At 38.6% G+C, this 17,649-nt stretch overlaps 1 protein-coding gene across 4 annotated transcripts in view; it reads right to left on the reverse strand.

Moving 5' to 3' along the window:
• Window positions 1-17,506, reverse strand: part of HELQ (helicase, POLQ-like) — a 40,937-nt gene extending 23,431 nt beyond the window's left edge. For 3 of the 4 annotated variants that reach the window (XM_018049677.1, XM_018049676.1, XM_018049678.1), the window contains exons 1-8: window positions 17,093-17,506; window positions 15,171-15,885; window positions 11,150-11,328; window positions 10,379-10,579; window positions 9,879-9,951; window positions 7,112-7,209; window positions 5,842-5,940; window positions 4,011-4,156 (exon numbers count right to left, since the gene is read on the reverse strand). In XM_018049677.1, the coding sequence (XP_017905166.1) occupies window positions 4,011-4,156; window positions 5,842-5,940; window positions 7,112-7,209; window positions 9,879-9,951; window positions 10,379-10,579; window positions 11,150-11,328; window positions 15,171-15,885; window positions 17,093-17,275 (1,694 nt within the window). In that variant the 5' untranslated portion in view covers window positions 17,276-17,506. Of the gene's footprint in view, window positions 1-4,010; window positions 4,157-5,841; window positions 5,941-7,098; window positions 7,210-9,878; window positions 9,952-10,378; window positions 10,580-11,149; window positions 11,329-15,170; window positions 15,886-17,092 lie in introns of those variants that run through there. The other variant, XM_018049679.1, reaches the window with a different exon arrangement.

The following is a 17,649-nucleotide window of genomic DNA, read 5'->3' on the forward strand; positions in this document are numbered from 1 at the left end:
GGAAGTTTTTACCCAGACCGTCTCCCACAACATACATCCAAAGCTCAAAAACAGGCATGTCCTTGAACAAGAGATACTGCTGCCTACAAGGACTACTTGCCTACATCAAAAGAATGGAAAAAAGAAAGAATGCTGACCTCTCCTTAAAGGGGCCTTAGGCTTGGACTCCTTATCTACCTGCCTAAGTTAACTCTTTCACCGTGAGGGGGTAGGGAAGTACATTATTGGCAGAAGGTAAAGCATGATCGCAGGCCTGGAAATGGGTGGCTCAAAGCATAAACAAAGGAGACAAGTAGGGACGTCCCTGGTGGTCCTGTGGTTAAGAATCTGCCTGCCAACGCAAGGGCCATGGGTTCAATCCCTGGTTAGGGAAGATTCCATATGCTGTGGAGCAACTAAGCCTGTACGCCACAACTACTGAGCTTTATAGCCCATGGTCTGCAACAAGAGGAGCCACTGCAATGAGAAGCCTGAGCACCACAACGAAGAGCAGCTCCTGCTCGCTGCAACTAGAGAAAGCCTGTGCGCAGCAACGAGCACCACAACCAAGAGCAGCTCCTGCTCGCTGCAACTAGAGGAAGCCTTTGCGCAGCAACGAAGGCCCAGCACAGCCAGAAGTAAATGAATAAAAGAAGACAAGCAGTCAGTCTGGATGATGCGCAGGCTGGATAAAGAGTAGAAGAAATAAGGATGAAAGAGTAAATTGGGTCAGATTTTAGCATGAATCTAGGCTAAGAAGCACTGTGGTATCACTATTAGGGAGATTTTTAGGGAAAGTGATACAATCAGAGCTTTGGCCATTGTCAGGAAATAGTGTTTAAAAGACATTCTTGACTTAGAAGTCCAAAGCACTAACAGCCATAAAAAAGATAATTTTCCTTGAGGTTGAGACAATCACTTGGGGAAAACTCTGCTTCAGTCTTTGTACTTAAAACACAAAATAAGTATATTCTAGGAGACTGTACTGTACCTGCTTCCTGTGAAAGTTATGATTAGGCGGCAAATAATTAAGATAAGGGCTGATACTTTATGACTTTCAAGAAATTATCCTTCGAAGATACTACTGAGATCAGAAACCATTTAGCCCTAGATTATATTCATCTATGTACAAATTACAGAAAAACAGAAAAAAGTATGCTCTAAATATGACAACATTTTAGTTAACAGCCACCAAGATGGGAGCTAAACTATTTTATTGTTTGTTGTTCAGTTGCTCAGTCATGTCTGACTTTGTGACTCCATGGACTGCAGAACACCAGGCTTCCCTGTCCTTCACCAACTCCCAGAGCTTGTTCAAACTCACGTCCATTGAGTCAGTGATGCCATCCAACCATCTCGTCCTTTGTTGTCCCCTTCTCCTCTTGTTTTCAATCTTTCCCAGCATCAGGGTCTTTTCCAATGAGTTGGCTCTTCAGATCAGGTGGCCAAAGTATTGGAGCTTCAGCTTCAGCATCAGTCCTTCCAATGAATATTCCAAGTTGATTTTCTTTAGGATTGACTGGTGTGATCTCCTTGCAGTCCAAGAGAATCTCAAGAGTCTTCTCCAGCACCATAGTTCAAAGGCATCAATTCTTCGGCGCTTAGCCTTCTTAATGGTCCAGCTCACATCCATACATGACTACTGGAAAAACCACAACATTATATGGACCTTTGTAGGCAAAGTAATTTCTCTGCTTTTTAATATGCTGTCTAGATTTATCATTGCATTTCTTCCAAGGAGTATCTTTTCATTTCATGGCTGCAGTCACCATCCACAGTGATTCTGGAGCCCAAGAAAATAAAGTGCCACTGTTTCCATTGTTTCCCCATTTATTTGCCATGAAGTGATGGGACTGGATGCCATGATCTTCATTTTTTAAATGTTGAGTTTTAAGCTAGCTGTTTCACTCTCCTCTTTCACCTTCATCAAGAGGCTCTTTAATTCCTCTTCACTTTCTGCCATAAGGGTGGTGTCATCTGCATATCTGAGGTTATTGATATTTCTCCTGGCAATCTTGATTCCAGCTTGTGCTTCCTCCAGCCCAGCGTTTCTCGTGATGTACTCTGCACAGACGTTAAATAAGCAAGGTGAAAATATACAGCCTTAATGTACTTCTTTCTCAATTTTGAACCAGTCTATTGGTCCATGTCCAGTTGTAACTGTTGCTTCTTGACGTGCATACAGATTTCTCAGGAGGCAAGTAAGGTAGTCTGGTATTCCCATCTCCTTAAGAATTTCCCCCAGTTTGTTGTGATCTACACAGTCAAAGGCTTTAGTGTAGTCAATGAAGCAGACGTAGGTATTTTTCTGGAATTTTCTAAGGGTTTGGAGCATTATTTTGCTAGCATGTGAAACGAGTGCAATGTGCAGTAGTCTGAACACTCTTCGGCATTGCCCTTTTTTGGGACTGGAATGAAAACTGGCCTTTTCCAGTCCTGTGGCCTCTGCTGAGTATACTCAGGACATTTACCTTACGAAAGCAGCAAGTAATACGGAAAATGTATTTTAGAGGAAATTTTCCTTCAGAAAGAGTTAAGTCCTATCTCTTTACAAAAGTATCAAGGGTCCATTACAATTCACTAACTAAAGGTTCCAGGGAACCAAATTTTTAAGTATGTCAATATTAAACATCAACATTTACGACCTAAATAAACCATTATCTCCGAAAAGCAAAATAAGTCAAGGGTATAACTTGACCAACAATCAGTCTCATTCCACACAGTCAAAAGTCTGTCTCTAAATTTCCGCATCACTTAGTCGGGACTATATTACCTTATTCTAAGAAAACAAATGACTACTGAGCATCCTTCAATGATAATTTAATTTCCTTAGGTTTTTATACTCTATATCATAATTTTAAAGTCAGACTCTGTTACTGAAATGGGAAACACTCCTCGACTTTATCCCAAACATTAGCATCTTTGTGCTAGCCAATGAGTTTAACTCTGTATTAGGCCAGTCCACAACAGTAGGATTGTGGGGGCAAGTGGAGGAGGGCTGGGTTAGAATCCAGGGTACTGATCTGTGCATAATCACATAGCACTGGCTCAGGGGCCCATAAGAAGTCCGAAAAATATGCTAAAACAACTCATGGGACAAAAAGGTACAGAAAAAACTAAAACTGTTCATACTTAAGGTCATTTTATACTTACCTCTGTAACAGAGTCAATGCTAAAATACTATACAATTACAAAGCAGTACATTTCTTTATTATTTAGCAAATTCAATTCCAATGTCCACACAATCCAAATGTGAAGCTTACTAAGAAAACAAAGACAACAGTATTTAATTACAGACAAAGTTAAGCTAAAGATACGATTAATCTCTACACCGATAAGTCCTCTGATCACATAGGCCTTCATCCCTACAGTGATTATTGATTAGTCCTCCGATCACATGGGGCTTCCCTGGTAGCTCAGATGGTAAAGAATCTGCCTGCAATGCAGGAGACCCGAGTTTGATCTCTGGGTTGGGAAGATCCCCTGGAGAAGGGAATGGCAATCCATTCCAGTATTCTTGCTTGAATTCCATGGACAGACTATGGGGTTGCAAAGAGTCAGACACGACTGAGTGACTGTAACACTGATCACATAGGCCTTCATCCCTACAATGATTATTGATTACTCCTCTGATGACACAGGCCAGCAGTTGACCTTGGCTGTATGTTGGACTTGCTTAGAAGCTTTACAAAATAGTAGTACCTGGGTCCCACTCCCAAATATTCTGATTTGTCTTGAGGTAGCTTGGGCACTGAGGTTTTAAAAAGGCTTCAAGGTGACTGACTGTGGAGCCAAGCTGTTGTATTAGTCAGCATTCTCTTACACGTAGCCTTAGAATTTTTCTCTGGCCATTTCATGTCTGTGAATTTCACAGTTCAGCTTTTTTCCCTGAAGGCCAGGACCTTTAGAATCTAGTATAATAACTTAGCATAATGTCTGCAAAAAGTAATCAGTGCTTGTTAAATAAACAGAATACAGGTATGTAGATCATGATTAAAATGAAACAGAATATTTTTAGAAGATTAACATACTTGCTTAAACTTTTGCATATCATTTCTGCTACGTTTTCACAGTTCTTCTTAGTGGGACAAAAAACTAAGCAGGAATAATTGGGAATAACTTCTGTCACCAGTGCTACCAAGTGATCAGGATCCATCTTTTTCAGAGTATCGGAATACTGCACAACAAGATTTAGGAATAAAGTAGTTAGCAACCATGAAAGCCTTTTATTTTACCAGTGTGCTTAGAAAGGTGAGTAAATCAACCACAATTTTGAACTTCTCATTTAATAAATATGACCATTTAAAAGAAAAGATGCAATCTACATTACACAGCAAAATGTTAAGTTCCACTTTTGCTATTACAGTTTTGTTAGGTGTATTTAATTTTAAATAAAGGAAGTGAAAATAATCAATTTTATTAATAACTCTATGGCCCGTCCATCTTCACCAAAGGAGAAGAAGCCCACAGAGAGAAACACAAATTGATCCTAATAATAGTCAAAGAACTGCATAAATAAGTTAAACCTCTTGCTATTACTAACAGTTTTCAAAAACATACTCAATCATACCATAGGACATGTTTTCATATATTTATCAAACAGACATAAAGAACTCAAAGAACAAAGAAAAATGTAAAATTATTTAAAATCTCCTCACTTTCTTCAACTTTGAAAGTAGAGTCGCTCAGTCGTGTCTGACTCTTTGCGACTCCATGGACTATAGCCTACAATGCTCTTCCATCCATGGGATTTTCCAGGCAAGAGTACTGGAATGGGTTGCCACTTCCTTCTCCAGGAGATCTTCCCAACCCAGGGATCAAACCTGGGTCTCCTGCATTGTAGGCAGATGCTTTACCATCTGAGCCACCAGGGAAGATGGCTAAGATACAGATTTAGAATAATATATCTTTATGTTATTGTTTAGTCGCTCAGTCATGTCTGACTCTTTTGCAACCCCATGGACTATAGTTTGCCAGGGTCCTGTGTCCATGGGATTTCCCAGGCAAGAATACTGGAGTGGGTTGCCATTTCTTTCTCCAGGGGGTTTTCCTGACCCAGGGATCGAACCCCTGTCTCCTGCATTGGCAGGTGGATTCTTTACCACTGAGCCACAAGGGAAGCCCAATATACCTTCATGGAATAATAAAACTGCTGTAAAATTTCTTTCTTCCCTTTTCAATGTCCTCCATGAAAACCACAGAACATTAGCACAGTAGACATCCATATTTTCATATATCAATATCTGAGCTATACAGCCCACGAATATTTCTTCTTGTATTACTGTTGCTGCTGAATGAATAACCATTTATGGAAAAGATCTCCAGGCTTTCTTGGTCCATGGAGCCCCAAGGTCAAAAGAAATACCTAACAGTTTGATTATTAGGTGGTCAGGTCCAAACAACAAGTATGCATTTCTTCATAAATAAGTAGCCATCTGATTAACAACAAATGTCGGTTGAAAAAAAAAATTTTCATTTCATTCTTAAATAACAATCATAACCCACTAATGAGAAGTATGCACACCTGGGCTGCAGTCTTTCAAACCATGAAACCCCCATTTCCTGTTCCACATTGATTTTCACATGGTATTTGCTTACAGTAAGTGCAAAAGAACAAAAGAAAAAAAATCACCAACTTCACAAAGATACACTATCCTAGGAAGGAATGTAGTGTGATCTAATATTGACATTGGAAACTGTCTTGAATCAGTCATTTATATGGTGTCCAACAGATGTACAATCAGCCTTTTTTCTCTGAAATATCTAAACTTTCCCATGGTACCCATGTGACTCCTTTGTGGTGTCCCAGGGCAGCTGGGCACAAAGTCTAGGAACCTCACTATCAGGGATTATAAAGGTTACCTTATAATTAAGGAGGCGTGAGAAAGTCATGCCATTCTCAGCTCTGCTGTCAACTTCATATATTGTGTCATTTATTTTCAGATATTCTTTTAATTCAACCTTGAATTAAAAGGACATGTGCAATTAATATCATATATAAATTCCTTTTTCTACAGTTTCAAATCTTGTAAAATGTGTTATAAATCAGAACAAAAAGTTTAGCTTTCCTAAGGTATGCAGAATGTTTTAACTTAAATTTCTTTCTTTCCCATTTAAGTTTCTTTTTGCTTTTAAATCAAAATAGGGATTACTATCCTTGAGGAAATACTTTTGAATTAAATATGCACATATCTAAAAGGAAAATCAGACACTTGTACTTGTCACAAGAGGAAGTAAAGGTGAGCCAAGTGTTCACACTCATCTTTTATTAAGGAGTTATTTGTGTTACTCCTCCAGATTTAAAACTTTATTAGTCACCAGTTTTAATGTGAATACCACCAAATTATTGTCAACTTAAGTATCTGTAGACAAAAGAAGTTTGTAAATAGAGCTTATTGAATTTTTTAAAGAATAGCATTGAGAAGTTCAATGTACTATCCACTGTACCACATAGCCACCTACAGAACACCATCTAACTTGACAATTAAGGTCAGGAACTATCTCTTGAAAATTCTCACATTTGGTGCAAATGTAAAAACACCAAATTTCACGATAAAATTTTGTGATTCTAAAAAATTATTTTCTGAAAACCTATTTAGACACAGAGACTACAGAGTACATGTACATTATAAGCTTCTTTCAAATAACTATGAATAATACATACTTATTTTCTTCAAGCCTTTTGGGAATACTGTTATTGGGGAATTCAAATTTATATACATGTGAGGTCTTAATTTATTTTAAAAAAGCATTATAACTATCAAAACTTAAATCTTTGAAAACATCTTAATTTTTAAGATAAACTTTTTTATGTGTCAATAACTCAAAACATGAATCGCTAAATTCTTACCGGATGAAAAAATTTACCTTACAGAATATAAAGTGGAAAAGCAGAATGGGTCTGAAAATTTTCATTCAATAAATATTCACTGAAGTCTGTGAGCGGGGCGTCCATCCTGGCCAAGCTCCCTGACCCCACTGCGTATGCTCTCTCCATACAGACGTGTTACATGTAGATATAGTGAGTGGCATTACACACCTTCATCATTCTCAGATTCTTATATAGTATGTTTGCTACAAATATGATATGTAGCAAAAATGATACATAACAAATCAAACCTTAGATACATACTGGTCTAAACTGACTGGTGTAATATTCTGCTTGCAGGAACTTTTGTAGGTCTTCAACATTGTTTAACGTTGCACTCATACCAATAATTTGAGTCGTTTCTAAAAAAAAAAGCATTGAGAAAAATGTGTTATTTAGTATATCATAACAGTAATTTTAGCAACCTTTTCATGTTTTAATTTTTCCTAGAGTGATGTGGGAAAGAGGGGGCAGGTGAGACAAACACAGTTGACTGTGAACAAAATGAGGGTTAGGGACACCACCCCTCTGTATAGTTGAAAATCCATGTAAAACCTCTACTTGGCCCTCCTTATCTTCAGTTCTGCATCTCTGGATTCAACCAACCACAGATCCTGTGGTACTGTAGCACTTATTACTGAAAAAACCCACTTACAAGTGAACCCATGCAATTCAAACCTGTGTTGTTCAACAATCAACTCTATAATCAGACAATTAATCTGGCAGATGATATTACTCAGAAGAGAGGTATAAGCTGGTCACACAAATTGGGAGCCATCAGAACACAGGAAGACTTTGAAGTCATGAGTATGGATGAGAATTAGCAGAAACTGTATGAAGAAGGAAACAAGGGATGAATATGGTAACACCAATGTATACAATGAACACACTTAGCAAGTAGTGTCACAAAGGAGAACAAAAGGGGAAACTGAAGAGAGCCCTTTTGTTCAAATATCTATTAAGTGCAAGGCATTGGTGACAGAAAGACACATAAATATGTATCAGTATACTTATATAAATAAGTATATAGCAGCAGTATACATAACTATACATGTAAGTACACAGTAGCAGTGTACATAAGTATACAGCAGCAGTATACATAAGTATACACATAAGTACACAGTAGTAGTGTACATAAGTACACAGCAGCAGTATACATAAGTATTCACATGAGTATACAGCATCAGTGTACATAAGTATTCAGCAGCAGTATACATAAGTATACACATAAGTCCACAGCAGCAGTGTACATAAGTATTCATGTAAGTACACAGCAGCAGTGTACATAAGTATTCACATAAGTATACAGCATCAGTGTACATAAGTATTCAGCAGTAGTATACATAAGTACACAGCAGTAGTGTACATAAGTATACACATAAGTACACAGCAGCAGTGTACATAAGTATTCACGTAAGTATACAGCATCAGTGTACATAAGTATTCAGCAGTAGTATACATAAGTACACAGCAGTAGTGTACATAAGTATACACATAAGTACACAGCAGCAGTGTACATAAGTATTCACGTAAGTATACAGCATCAGTGTACGTAAGTATTCAGCAGTAGTATACGTAAGTACTCAGCAGCAGTGTACATAAGTATACACATAAGTACACAGCAGCAGTGTAGTAAGAATACACATAAGTATACAGCAGCAGTATACATAAGTATTCATGTAAGTATACAGCATCAGTGTACGTAAGTATTCAGCAGCAGTGCACAAAAGTATACACATAAGCACACAGCAAACACGTGTCCATTATGTGCAGGTATTATGCTAGATGCTTTATAAAGATTGACTCATGCTGTCTCCACAGTGAGTCAGTGAGGAAGGTTCTATCACTGTCCTCCATTTTTGATGCACAAGGAAAAAGAGGCACAGTTACTATACTATATACTATACCTGCCCAAGGTCACATACAAAGTTAAAAGTGAGCCAGGATTGGAATTCAGCTGCAGAGTCTGCCCTTAGCCATTACGCTGTTCTACCTCTCAGTGCTAACACATGATTGGTCTCACAGAAAGACAATAGGGAAACGAAGACAGAATGGTGTTTCAGCACCCAAAGGCAAAAAGAATGATGAATACTCAAATACTGAAAAGAAATTAAGACAAGAACTATCAGTGTACACTGGATGTGACAAGTAGACGGTCATTCTCCTTTCTTCCTCTGCTTTATATTTTTCCATAGAATTTGTCACTATCTGACACACTGTTTTCTTGTTTATCTGTTTATTATCTGTTCACTTTCATTAAAATATAGGTTTGATACAGGCAGGGACTTTGTTTTATTCACTGCTACATCCCTAGCACTTAAAATAGGGCCTGACATGCAGTGGGTACTCAGTAAACATCTTTTAATCAATGATTATAAAGTGCTACAATCTGCCTAAATACCACTGTTAATCAGAATTTTAAAAATAATTCTTAAAATCTGACCTTTATGATTAGTAATTTTCTATAAACTATTAAAAGACATAATAAGCTATTGCAATAGTATACAAAAATAGAGAAGACATTTAGAATAAATATTTCATATACATTTAGAGACTATCTGATGTTGCAAAATAGCTCCTTAAAGTGACTATTTACAGACATTGTTTTAAATGATATTGATGATGGCAACAGCAGCAGACCTTTACTGTGCTATGTGCTGAGCATGGCTGAATGTGCCGGTCACATGTGTTACAGCATGTAATTCTTACAATAATCCAATCATGTTGGTACCATTATTGTGCCCATTTTACAGATGAGGAAAGAGCAGTTAAGTCACATGCCTAAGCACACAGAGCTAGTAAGTGGAGGATACTGATGGGGACATCTTCAAATGCTAACTTCATTTATCTTCAAGATTCTACTCATGCATCCAACAAAAATGTATAAACTTATTTTAGAAATAAAAAACTAAGACAGAAAGCTTAAGCATCTTACTTTAGGTTACATAATCTAGCTAGTGATAGGATTAAGTCTTTTATAGGTCTCTTGATTATAAATCAACTAGTGACCACATTTGAAAAAAAAACTTACTGCTGGTGTAGAGGATTTTTGCCAGAGTCATTTCCAGTATAGCCCCACGGGTTCCTTCACCAATCATGTGCAACTTTGAGATTAAAAAAAAAAAAGATAAAATGAAATCTGCATATAACACCTATATAAAACAAGCATGTATTTGATGAAATGAAGAAGCAATGTATGCTTTATAACTCAAGCATTTTAGTTATGTACCAACTAGAGTACATATACATTATTTCACTGATATTTTAATTTATTGAAGTTATCCCTAGGACAATGCCCTGGGATCAGGAATTCATCAGTACTGCCATAAAACTGAACATATGGACATATATTCACTCTTCAAGAAACAACTGACACAAAACTGAATTTAAGATTACTAAGCATGAAATGCCTTCATCTACACACTGTCTATATATTAAAATAAATTACTCATCCTCATTAGGTATCAAACAGATACACATAAGTGTTAGTATAATAAAAATGTTAATAAATCAACAAACATAGTAACCAACCTCATCTACAACAACCAGACCCAGACTGCTAATTCTTCCAGTTTCAATCAAGGAGTTCACCAGACTATGTCCTTTTTCAATTGTGGCAATATATAATGATTTTTTTTCCCTTCTTTTAATTGGAGGAAATTTTCCTTTGCTTCCAGCGTATTCCTCAACAAAGAAACCCAGTTCTATTCCAAAACTTGACAAACCTGAAATCTAGAACATTAAAATAAACAAAAAAGTCAGATAAATAAGAACTCTAATTATTAAATGTTCATAGGGATCTAAAAAAATCTAAAATAGTGTTTAATATAAATTAATGGGAATAAGGTTACAGTTAAAACATATACATCTAAGAAATGTCATAATTAATGTATTGACCCTTGCAAATGAATGCCACTTTTAAACTATGTAATAAATGTAAAAATAAATTTTAATTGTCTTTTCTGATATTAAAAAGCATCAGAATAACTCATTTATTTTGATAAAATAATTGGTTAGTTTCTGCTTGAAAAAGCATGCTAAATATCAGTAGAGCATTTGAAATGGAGTTTAATTCACAAGGTTAGGGGGAAAAAACCTCTTTCTTAAACAGGTAATTAGTATTAGAAGAGATTTTTAGTAACTACACCACACTGCTTCTTCATATCCTAAAAATAATAATTCTCCATCAATAAGGCTACCTCTTCTCAGTCAATAAAAAGTTGTTACATTTATTCTAGTTTTCATATCTGAACATCAAAATAACATTAACAAATACCATTTTCTTTAAAAAAAAAATCACACCTTTTCTTGAACAATTGCCACGTATGGTAGGATCATTAAAACATCTCTTCGCCGGCATAGTAGTTCTTGTAGCATTAAAATCTCAGCCACGAGGGTTTTTCCACCACTTGTTGGCAAGGAATATATTAAATTTTTTCTTTCTTGCACAGATTTCAATGTTAAGCAAGTATGTTGCCATTCTGTGGAATTGAAAAAAAGAAAAAGCCTTATTTTTCCCTTCTACAAAGTTTTCTAAGAAGAAAAAATCAAATCCTACCCTGTGTAGCATCTTCTCATAGTAATAAATGTAACTATATATAAATATAAAAAATCTCCAATGCATGGCGTGTATACTAGTTCAGGCCTGGTTGGTGGGGTGGGCAACTAGTTTACCCAATAGCCAGCTGCAGACTGAGGTCTAAGATTCCACCAGGCATGCAGGCCTGCTGGACAAGACGTATCGCCTGGGACATCAGAGGGCTAAGGGGCATTTCAAGAATCTGTGTGAATTCTAAGGTCTTTCTCTTATGTTCGGTAAGTTCTCTTATGTTCTCTTATGTTCGGTATGTTCCCTTCCTCATTCACCCAACAGAGAAACAGAGCCAAGAGGGGAAAAAAAAGAGAAGTTACACAAACCTAGAAAGACTATTCAACCAGCTTTCCAAGGGAGCTGGTTTGAATGGTCTCAATACCACTTTAAATCGATGAGAGGGACTTAACCCTGTGGCCCAGTGGTTAAGACTCCCAGTGCAGGGGGACTGAGTTTGATCCCTGATGAGGGGATAAGATCCCGCATGCTGCACCTAAGATCTGGTGTGGCAAAAAAAAAAAAAAGGAAAAAAAAATCCTTAAACTGATGAGATTGCTTAAACCATAGAAGACTAGGGTTATTAACCATGACGTCTAGGGCTTCCCTGGTGGCTCAGTGGTAAAGAATCCATCTGCCAATGTAGAAGACACAAGAGACATGGGTTCAATCCCTGAGTTGGGAAGATCCCGTGGAGAAGGAAATGGCAACTCACTCCAGTACTCTTGCCTGGGAAATTCCACGGACAGAGGAGCCTGGCCAGCTACAGTCCATAGGGTTGCAAGAGTCAGACATGACTTAGTGACTAAACAACAAAATCTAGAGTTTCCACAAGTTAGCAAGGTGGAATTCATGAAAAGGATCATATTAGATCCAAAATAAAATGTGAAAACTAGTATAAGTACTTTGTAGGAAAAGTGGACAATGTGGATCATCAAAAGTCTTCAAAATGTGCATTATATTTACCTCTAGAAAAATGGGCAAAAGATATGATAAGACATTTCACAGCATGGAGAAGTGCAGGTGGTTTATAAATATATGGAAAGATGCTCTACTGTTACCTATCAGCTTGGCAAAAGAAATAATCCAATAAAAAGCATTAAATAACTACCTAAACAAAAAGCCCGCCACATGTAAAATACAGAGGTGACTAGAGCAGGAACAAACAGGCACTTTGTGTGTGGCTGATGAAAGTATAAACTGCTAGTCTTTTTGGGAAGCACTCTATCAGCAACAAACGTAAAACTGCATGCTGCCTTTGATCTAGCAGTATTGCTTATAGAACTCTACACTGACAGAAATAAAAAGCAAGTGCACGTGTAAAGGTTATGTGCAAGATGTTCACCATAGCATTGTTTATATAACAAAGAGCCAATAACAGGGTAAAGACTGAATTATCACACAATCATATGAACTAATTATTTGCAGCCTGGAATATATGCAAATGATTATGTATTTTTTACTTTAAAAGTATTTCAGGATTTTACAGTACAGGGAAATAATAGCCATTATTTTGTAATAACTTTAAATGGAGTATATAAGCTGTAACAATATTGAATCACTATGCTGTATACCTGAAACTAACATGTTGAGTAGGCTGCAAAGTTCATTTGGGTTTTTCCACAGCTGCTATAATGTTGTAAATCAACTATGCTTTGACAAAAAACTTTCAAAAATATTTAAATACACTGAATATTTAATACCTAAATATTAGAAAATACTTTAGGCTAGTATCACCCATTAGTTATCAAACTGCAGATGTTTATGTGAAACTACATGTCCATATTTTATCCAACTCAAGGGTTTTAAAGTATAAAATGACCAAAATAATAAATATTTAGAAATAACATTTATCTTCACATACTAAAAAAAATTACATTTAGTTCCCAATATTTTTATAAAACACTAAGAATGTAATTCTATGCCTAAAAGGCAAAAACAACAGTACTGTATAAGGCTGAAGTTCTCCCTCTCAGGAGCTCTCAAACTTTCTGCAGATCAGGATCAGGAGGGCTTATCTGAGCAGAATGCCAGATCCCAGCCCAAGGTGCCGACTCAGGAGGGCTGTGGTGGGACCTGGGAATGTGTATTTCAACAGATTTCCAGGTGGTGCTGATGCTGCAGTTAGGAACTGCACTTTGAGAAGCATTGTTTTAGCTTAGTGAAAAGTAACACACATATTAATGTTTTAAATTGGTCATACCGTCATCAGATTTACAAATATTGATATTTTAAAAAGTATTTCCTAAAGTTCTTACTTTAAAGCAAACAATATATGATTACTGACAGTCATAACCAAAGTCTAACTTGGCAAGTTCTTAACACAATATAAGCAGCAAAAAAATTATTATCCCTTTTTAACAGATCAGGAACTAAGGCTCAGAGTACAAAACTTGTGGTCAAGGGACAGTGCCAGAACTCATCATCAGGTTGCTGCTTGACAATCCCCAAGACCCCACATGTCGCGCGACAACTAAGCCCACGTGCCCAACTCCTGAGCCTGTGCTCCAGAGCCCAGGAGCCACAACTATTGAGCCCATGGACCCTAGGGCCTGTGCTCTGCAACAAGAGAAGCCACTGCAACGAGAAGCCTGCACACCGCAACTAGGGGGTAGCCCCCGCTCACTGCAACTAGAGATAGCCACGCTCAGCAAAGAAGACCCAGTGCAGCCAAAAATAAATAAATAAATAAGAACTCTTTTTAAAAAAGAAAAAGATGAGTTAGATAAGAGTCTTGTCCTGAGGGCAGGAGATGCAGATGAAACACAGAACAAGGTGCTGGGAAAAAAGGTAGAGGGCAGAAAAGTAACATCGACTTCAAGGACAATACACACCTTTAGCTCCTGAACTGCAAACCTTACAATTTAGTTTGTTAGACTCTTGCAAAACCTTGAATTAGACTTTGTTTCCTGTAGTCCTACTTCTCCAACCTCAATGTCCTCCCCCGAGATAAGAACCTGTGTTTTCAGGTGGGTCATGATACTAACTTAGGAGTTTCAGAAGCAATTATGAAGTGACTTGTTGGTAAGATGCTCTTTCAGGATGGCAGCAAGTGTCCCTTCTTTGTTTAAAATTACACATATTTGAAAATATGCAAGGAGCCAGGGTTTTTGCAAAAACATTACAAGACAAATCAGCTATTATTACTACTACTTCTCTGCATTTAAATCCTAACTTAAGCTGTCTTTAAAGATGTTTATTTTTAATTAATGATATCAATACTGACTCACTCAAGACATGAGTAGTCAAAGGAATTTCAACAACTAAGTTTTGGTAGCACAGTAACAGTCAGCCAAGGAAGCTAAGAAGACTGAGGAGCAGCCAGCTAATTAGAAAAAAAACCAGGAGTGGAATGTCAAAAAATGGGTGTTTCAGGAAGGGTCTGGTCAGTTGTGTTAGGTAAGCAACTGAGAAGTCAGGGAAGAACTAAAGTCTCACTGGGTTTACACCCCAGTCATTATATAATAAGGGACAACACAAAACCCAGACGTAGAATGGGCTGGGAATTATCTGAGGCGAGGAAAAGGAGACAGCAAGGATAACAGGTTGGAGCAGTGTGGCCACGAAGGGAAGAAAAGAAGTTCAATGGCAGCAGGATACGGATGGAAAGCTGAGAGGACGAGTTTTTGATTTAAGGTGAGAAATAGGACCATGGACGCATCTTTTTTCTACTGATTTGCACCAATATTATGGTAATGAGGGTAAACGTTTTTTCATTCCAGCAAAAAACATTACCATATAATTTTTCAATTCCCTTGAACTGAACATAAAGATCTCTCACTTTGCTGGGTAATGAATAGAAAGGACCAAGGTCATCTGATGATGACTCAATTGTTTTCTTAGCAACATTAATTTCTTCAGATAGGAGAGTCTCTTTGAGCTGTTTAGTCCTAGAAAATATTGGTGTTTGGGCTTTGGCATTTCCAGTCATGGTACTTTTTAGATGATCTTTCAGACTTTTTCTATTTGCATCTGAACTAGTTCTGATTTTAGAAGAGGATTCAACAGTCTGCTGGGGCTGCTCTCTGCTATTAACTAGCAATTCCTCATTCACAGTCTTAGGACAGGATGAGTTCCAATCCTTTTCTTCAGTAGATGGACCACCCAAATCACTGGAAGAGTTATGCAAATTTTCAAAGAATAAAACCTGAGAAGAAGGTACATCATACAAAATATCAGCTTCAGGTTCAACAGAGACATCTTCATGCCTGCTCTCGTTCTTTGTGTGGTCATCTATATTTAATGCTGTACAGTCACCTACAGCAGTAACGTTCAGTGTGTTCTGTTTATCGCTTTCTGAACAAAGATCTTCAGTGGCATGGTCTGTAGCATGGTTCATATGTTCAGGAAGTTGCAAATACTTTTGTTCCAGGTCATCAACTTGAGCTAAAAAAGAGTTCTCAGCAAAGCTATCATAGTCACCAAACATGTCCTCTTCACTGTCAATAATCTGGAAAGAAAACAAAAAAGATTTATCGTGGAGTCCAGCTTCATTAAGAATAAAAGTTTCAGCTGAAAGCTCTCCTAGGTATATAATTGTATGGTCACATATGGATCATAGACCTAAATGTAAATAATCCTATAAAATAGATACTATCGTTCCATTTTACAGATGGAGATACGGAAGCCCAGAGACGTTAAGTGACTGACATCAACTGTACCCCTAGTGATGCTGGGATCCTAATTCTTAGGTGACCGTTAAATCCTTTAAAATGGTAGCAAGACCAAAGGCCATGTACTGGGAGGGATATCATCTCACTAGGAGTTTCTGATAACCGCAGTACTGTTTCCAGTCCCATCTGCAGACACTGCTACTGCTGCTAAGTCACTTCAGTCGTGTCCGACTCTGTGCGACCCCATAGATGGCAGCCCACCAGGCTCCCCCGTCCCTGGGATTCTCCAGGCAAGAACACTGAGTGGGTTGCCATTTCCCTCTCCAATGCATGAAAGTGAAAAGTGAAAGCGAAAGCGCCCATTCATGTCCACTCTTGCGACCCCATGGAACGCAGCCCACCAGGCTCCTCCATCCATGGGATTTTCCAGGCAAGAATACTGGAGTGGGGTGCCATACTGGCCTGCAACAAAATCATGCTTGTGTCACTGGGCACTCCAAGAAGATTGTTCTTAGAATAGAATTGAAATGGAAAGTCTGACTTGGGACAGTCTATAAACAGAAGAGAGATAATTTGGGGGTAGCAACAAAGTGAAGGGATTAAGAACACAAGATTTGGAATAGGAAGTGTAGTTTAACTTCTCGGTCTAATTTCTCTTGCAAAACCTGGATAAAGCAAATAGCTTAACAAAGCCCCTAACAGGTCTGGGTACTTTTAGTACAAGGAGGAGCAAAAACTTGGAAGTATAGGACTTTGTGTCATGCCATTCCTTTTATGTCTCAAGGTCTGTTTCACAATTATATATATCTACGGGGGCTAACAGTGAGGATTAACAGCGGTAACAAAGATGAGGTAAGCCCAAGAAGGCTAGTAGATGACCTGTCAATTGCTTGCACCTGAGACGGGAACGGCCAGACTCTGGAGTTTCAAATTCCCCGCCTTTCAGTGAGCATGCGCAGTGGGGACCTGGTTATGTATCATCACTCCAAAGGTGGGAAATAGAACGAGGAACTCAGGCCAATCTGAGAGGTGATGGAGCTGTACCTCGACCGGCTGCACGTCCACGGTTTTCCGCCGCCGGCTCCCGGCCACCATCTCCTCGTCCTCCTTCTCATCGCGGTGTTTAAGCTCGGTCGCGGGGGAGGCGGCAAAAACGCTCTCTAGACTAGGACGGTTTCTTTTGCGGACGGACACCCGCCTGCGGATGCGGGAACCACCTTCGTCCATGGCAGGGCCTGAGGGCCCAGCCCCGACTTCTTTCCCCGTGACCCAGCCGCCAAGCCCCTAGTGGAGGGGTAAGTGCAGCAACAAGGGGAGGGTAGCAACAGGTGGAAGCTGCGCTCCCCTCTCCATCCACCTTGGGAAAGGACGGCTTTGAGAACGGAAGCAGAGGCACAAATCTGGGAGCCCGCCCTCTCCTCATCCAATCTTCAAGTGTGCTGGGGGGCGGCTCGGCAAGCGGTGGGGGGCGGGGAAGGGGGCGGCGGAGGAGGAAGGGAAGGTACTGCGCAGGCGTATTGAAAACCCCACCGGCAAACTGCGGAACCTTTGAACCGAGTCCGCGGGCCTCTAGGGGAAGTACAGCGGAAGGGACGTGTCAG

Source organism: Capra hircus, chromosome 6, assembly GCF_001704415.2.
Source record: "Capra hircus breed San Clemente chromosome 6, ASM170441v1, whole genome shotgun sequence".
Classification (NCBI taxonomy): Eukaryota; Metazoa; Chordata; class Mammalia; order Artiodactyla; family Bovidae; genus Capra; species Capra hircus.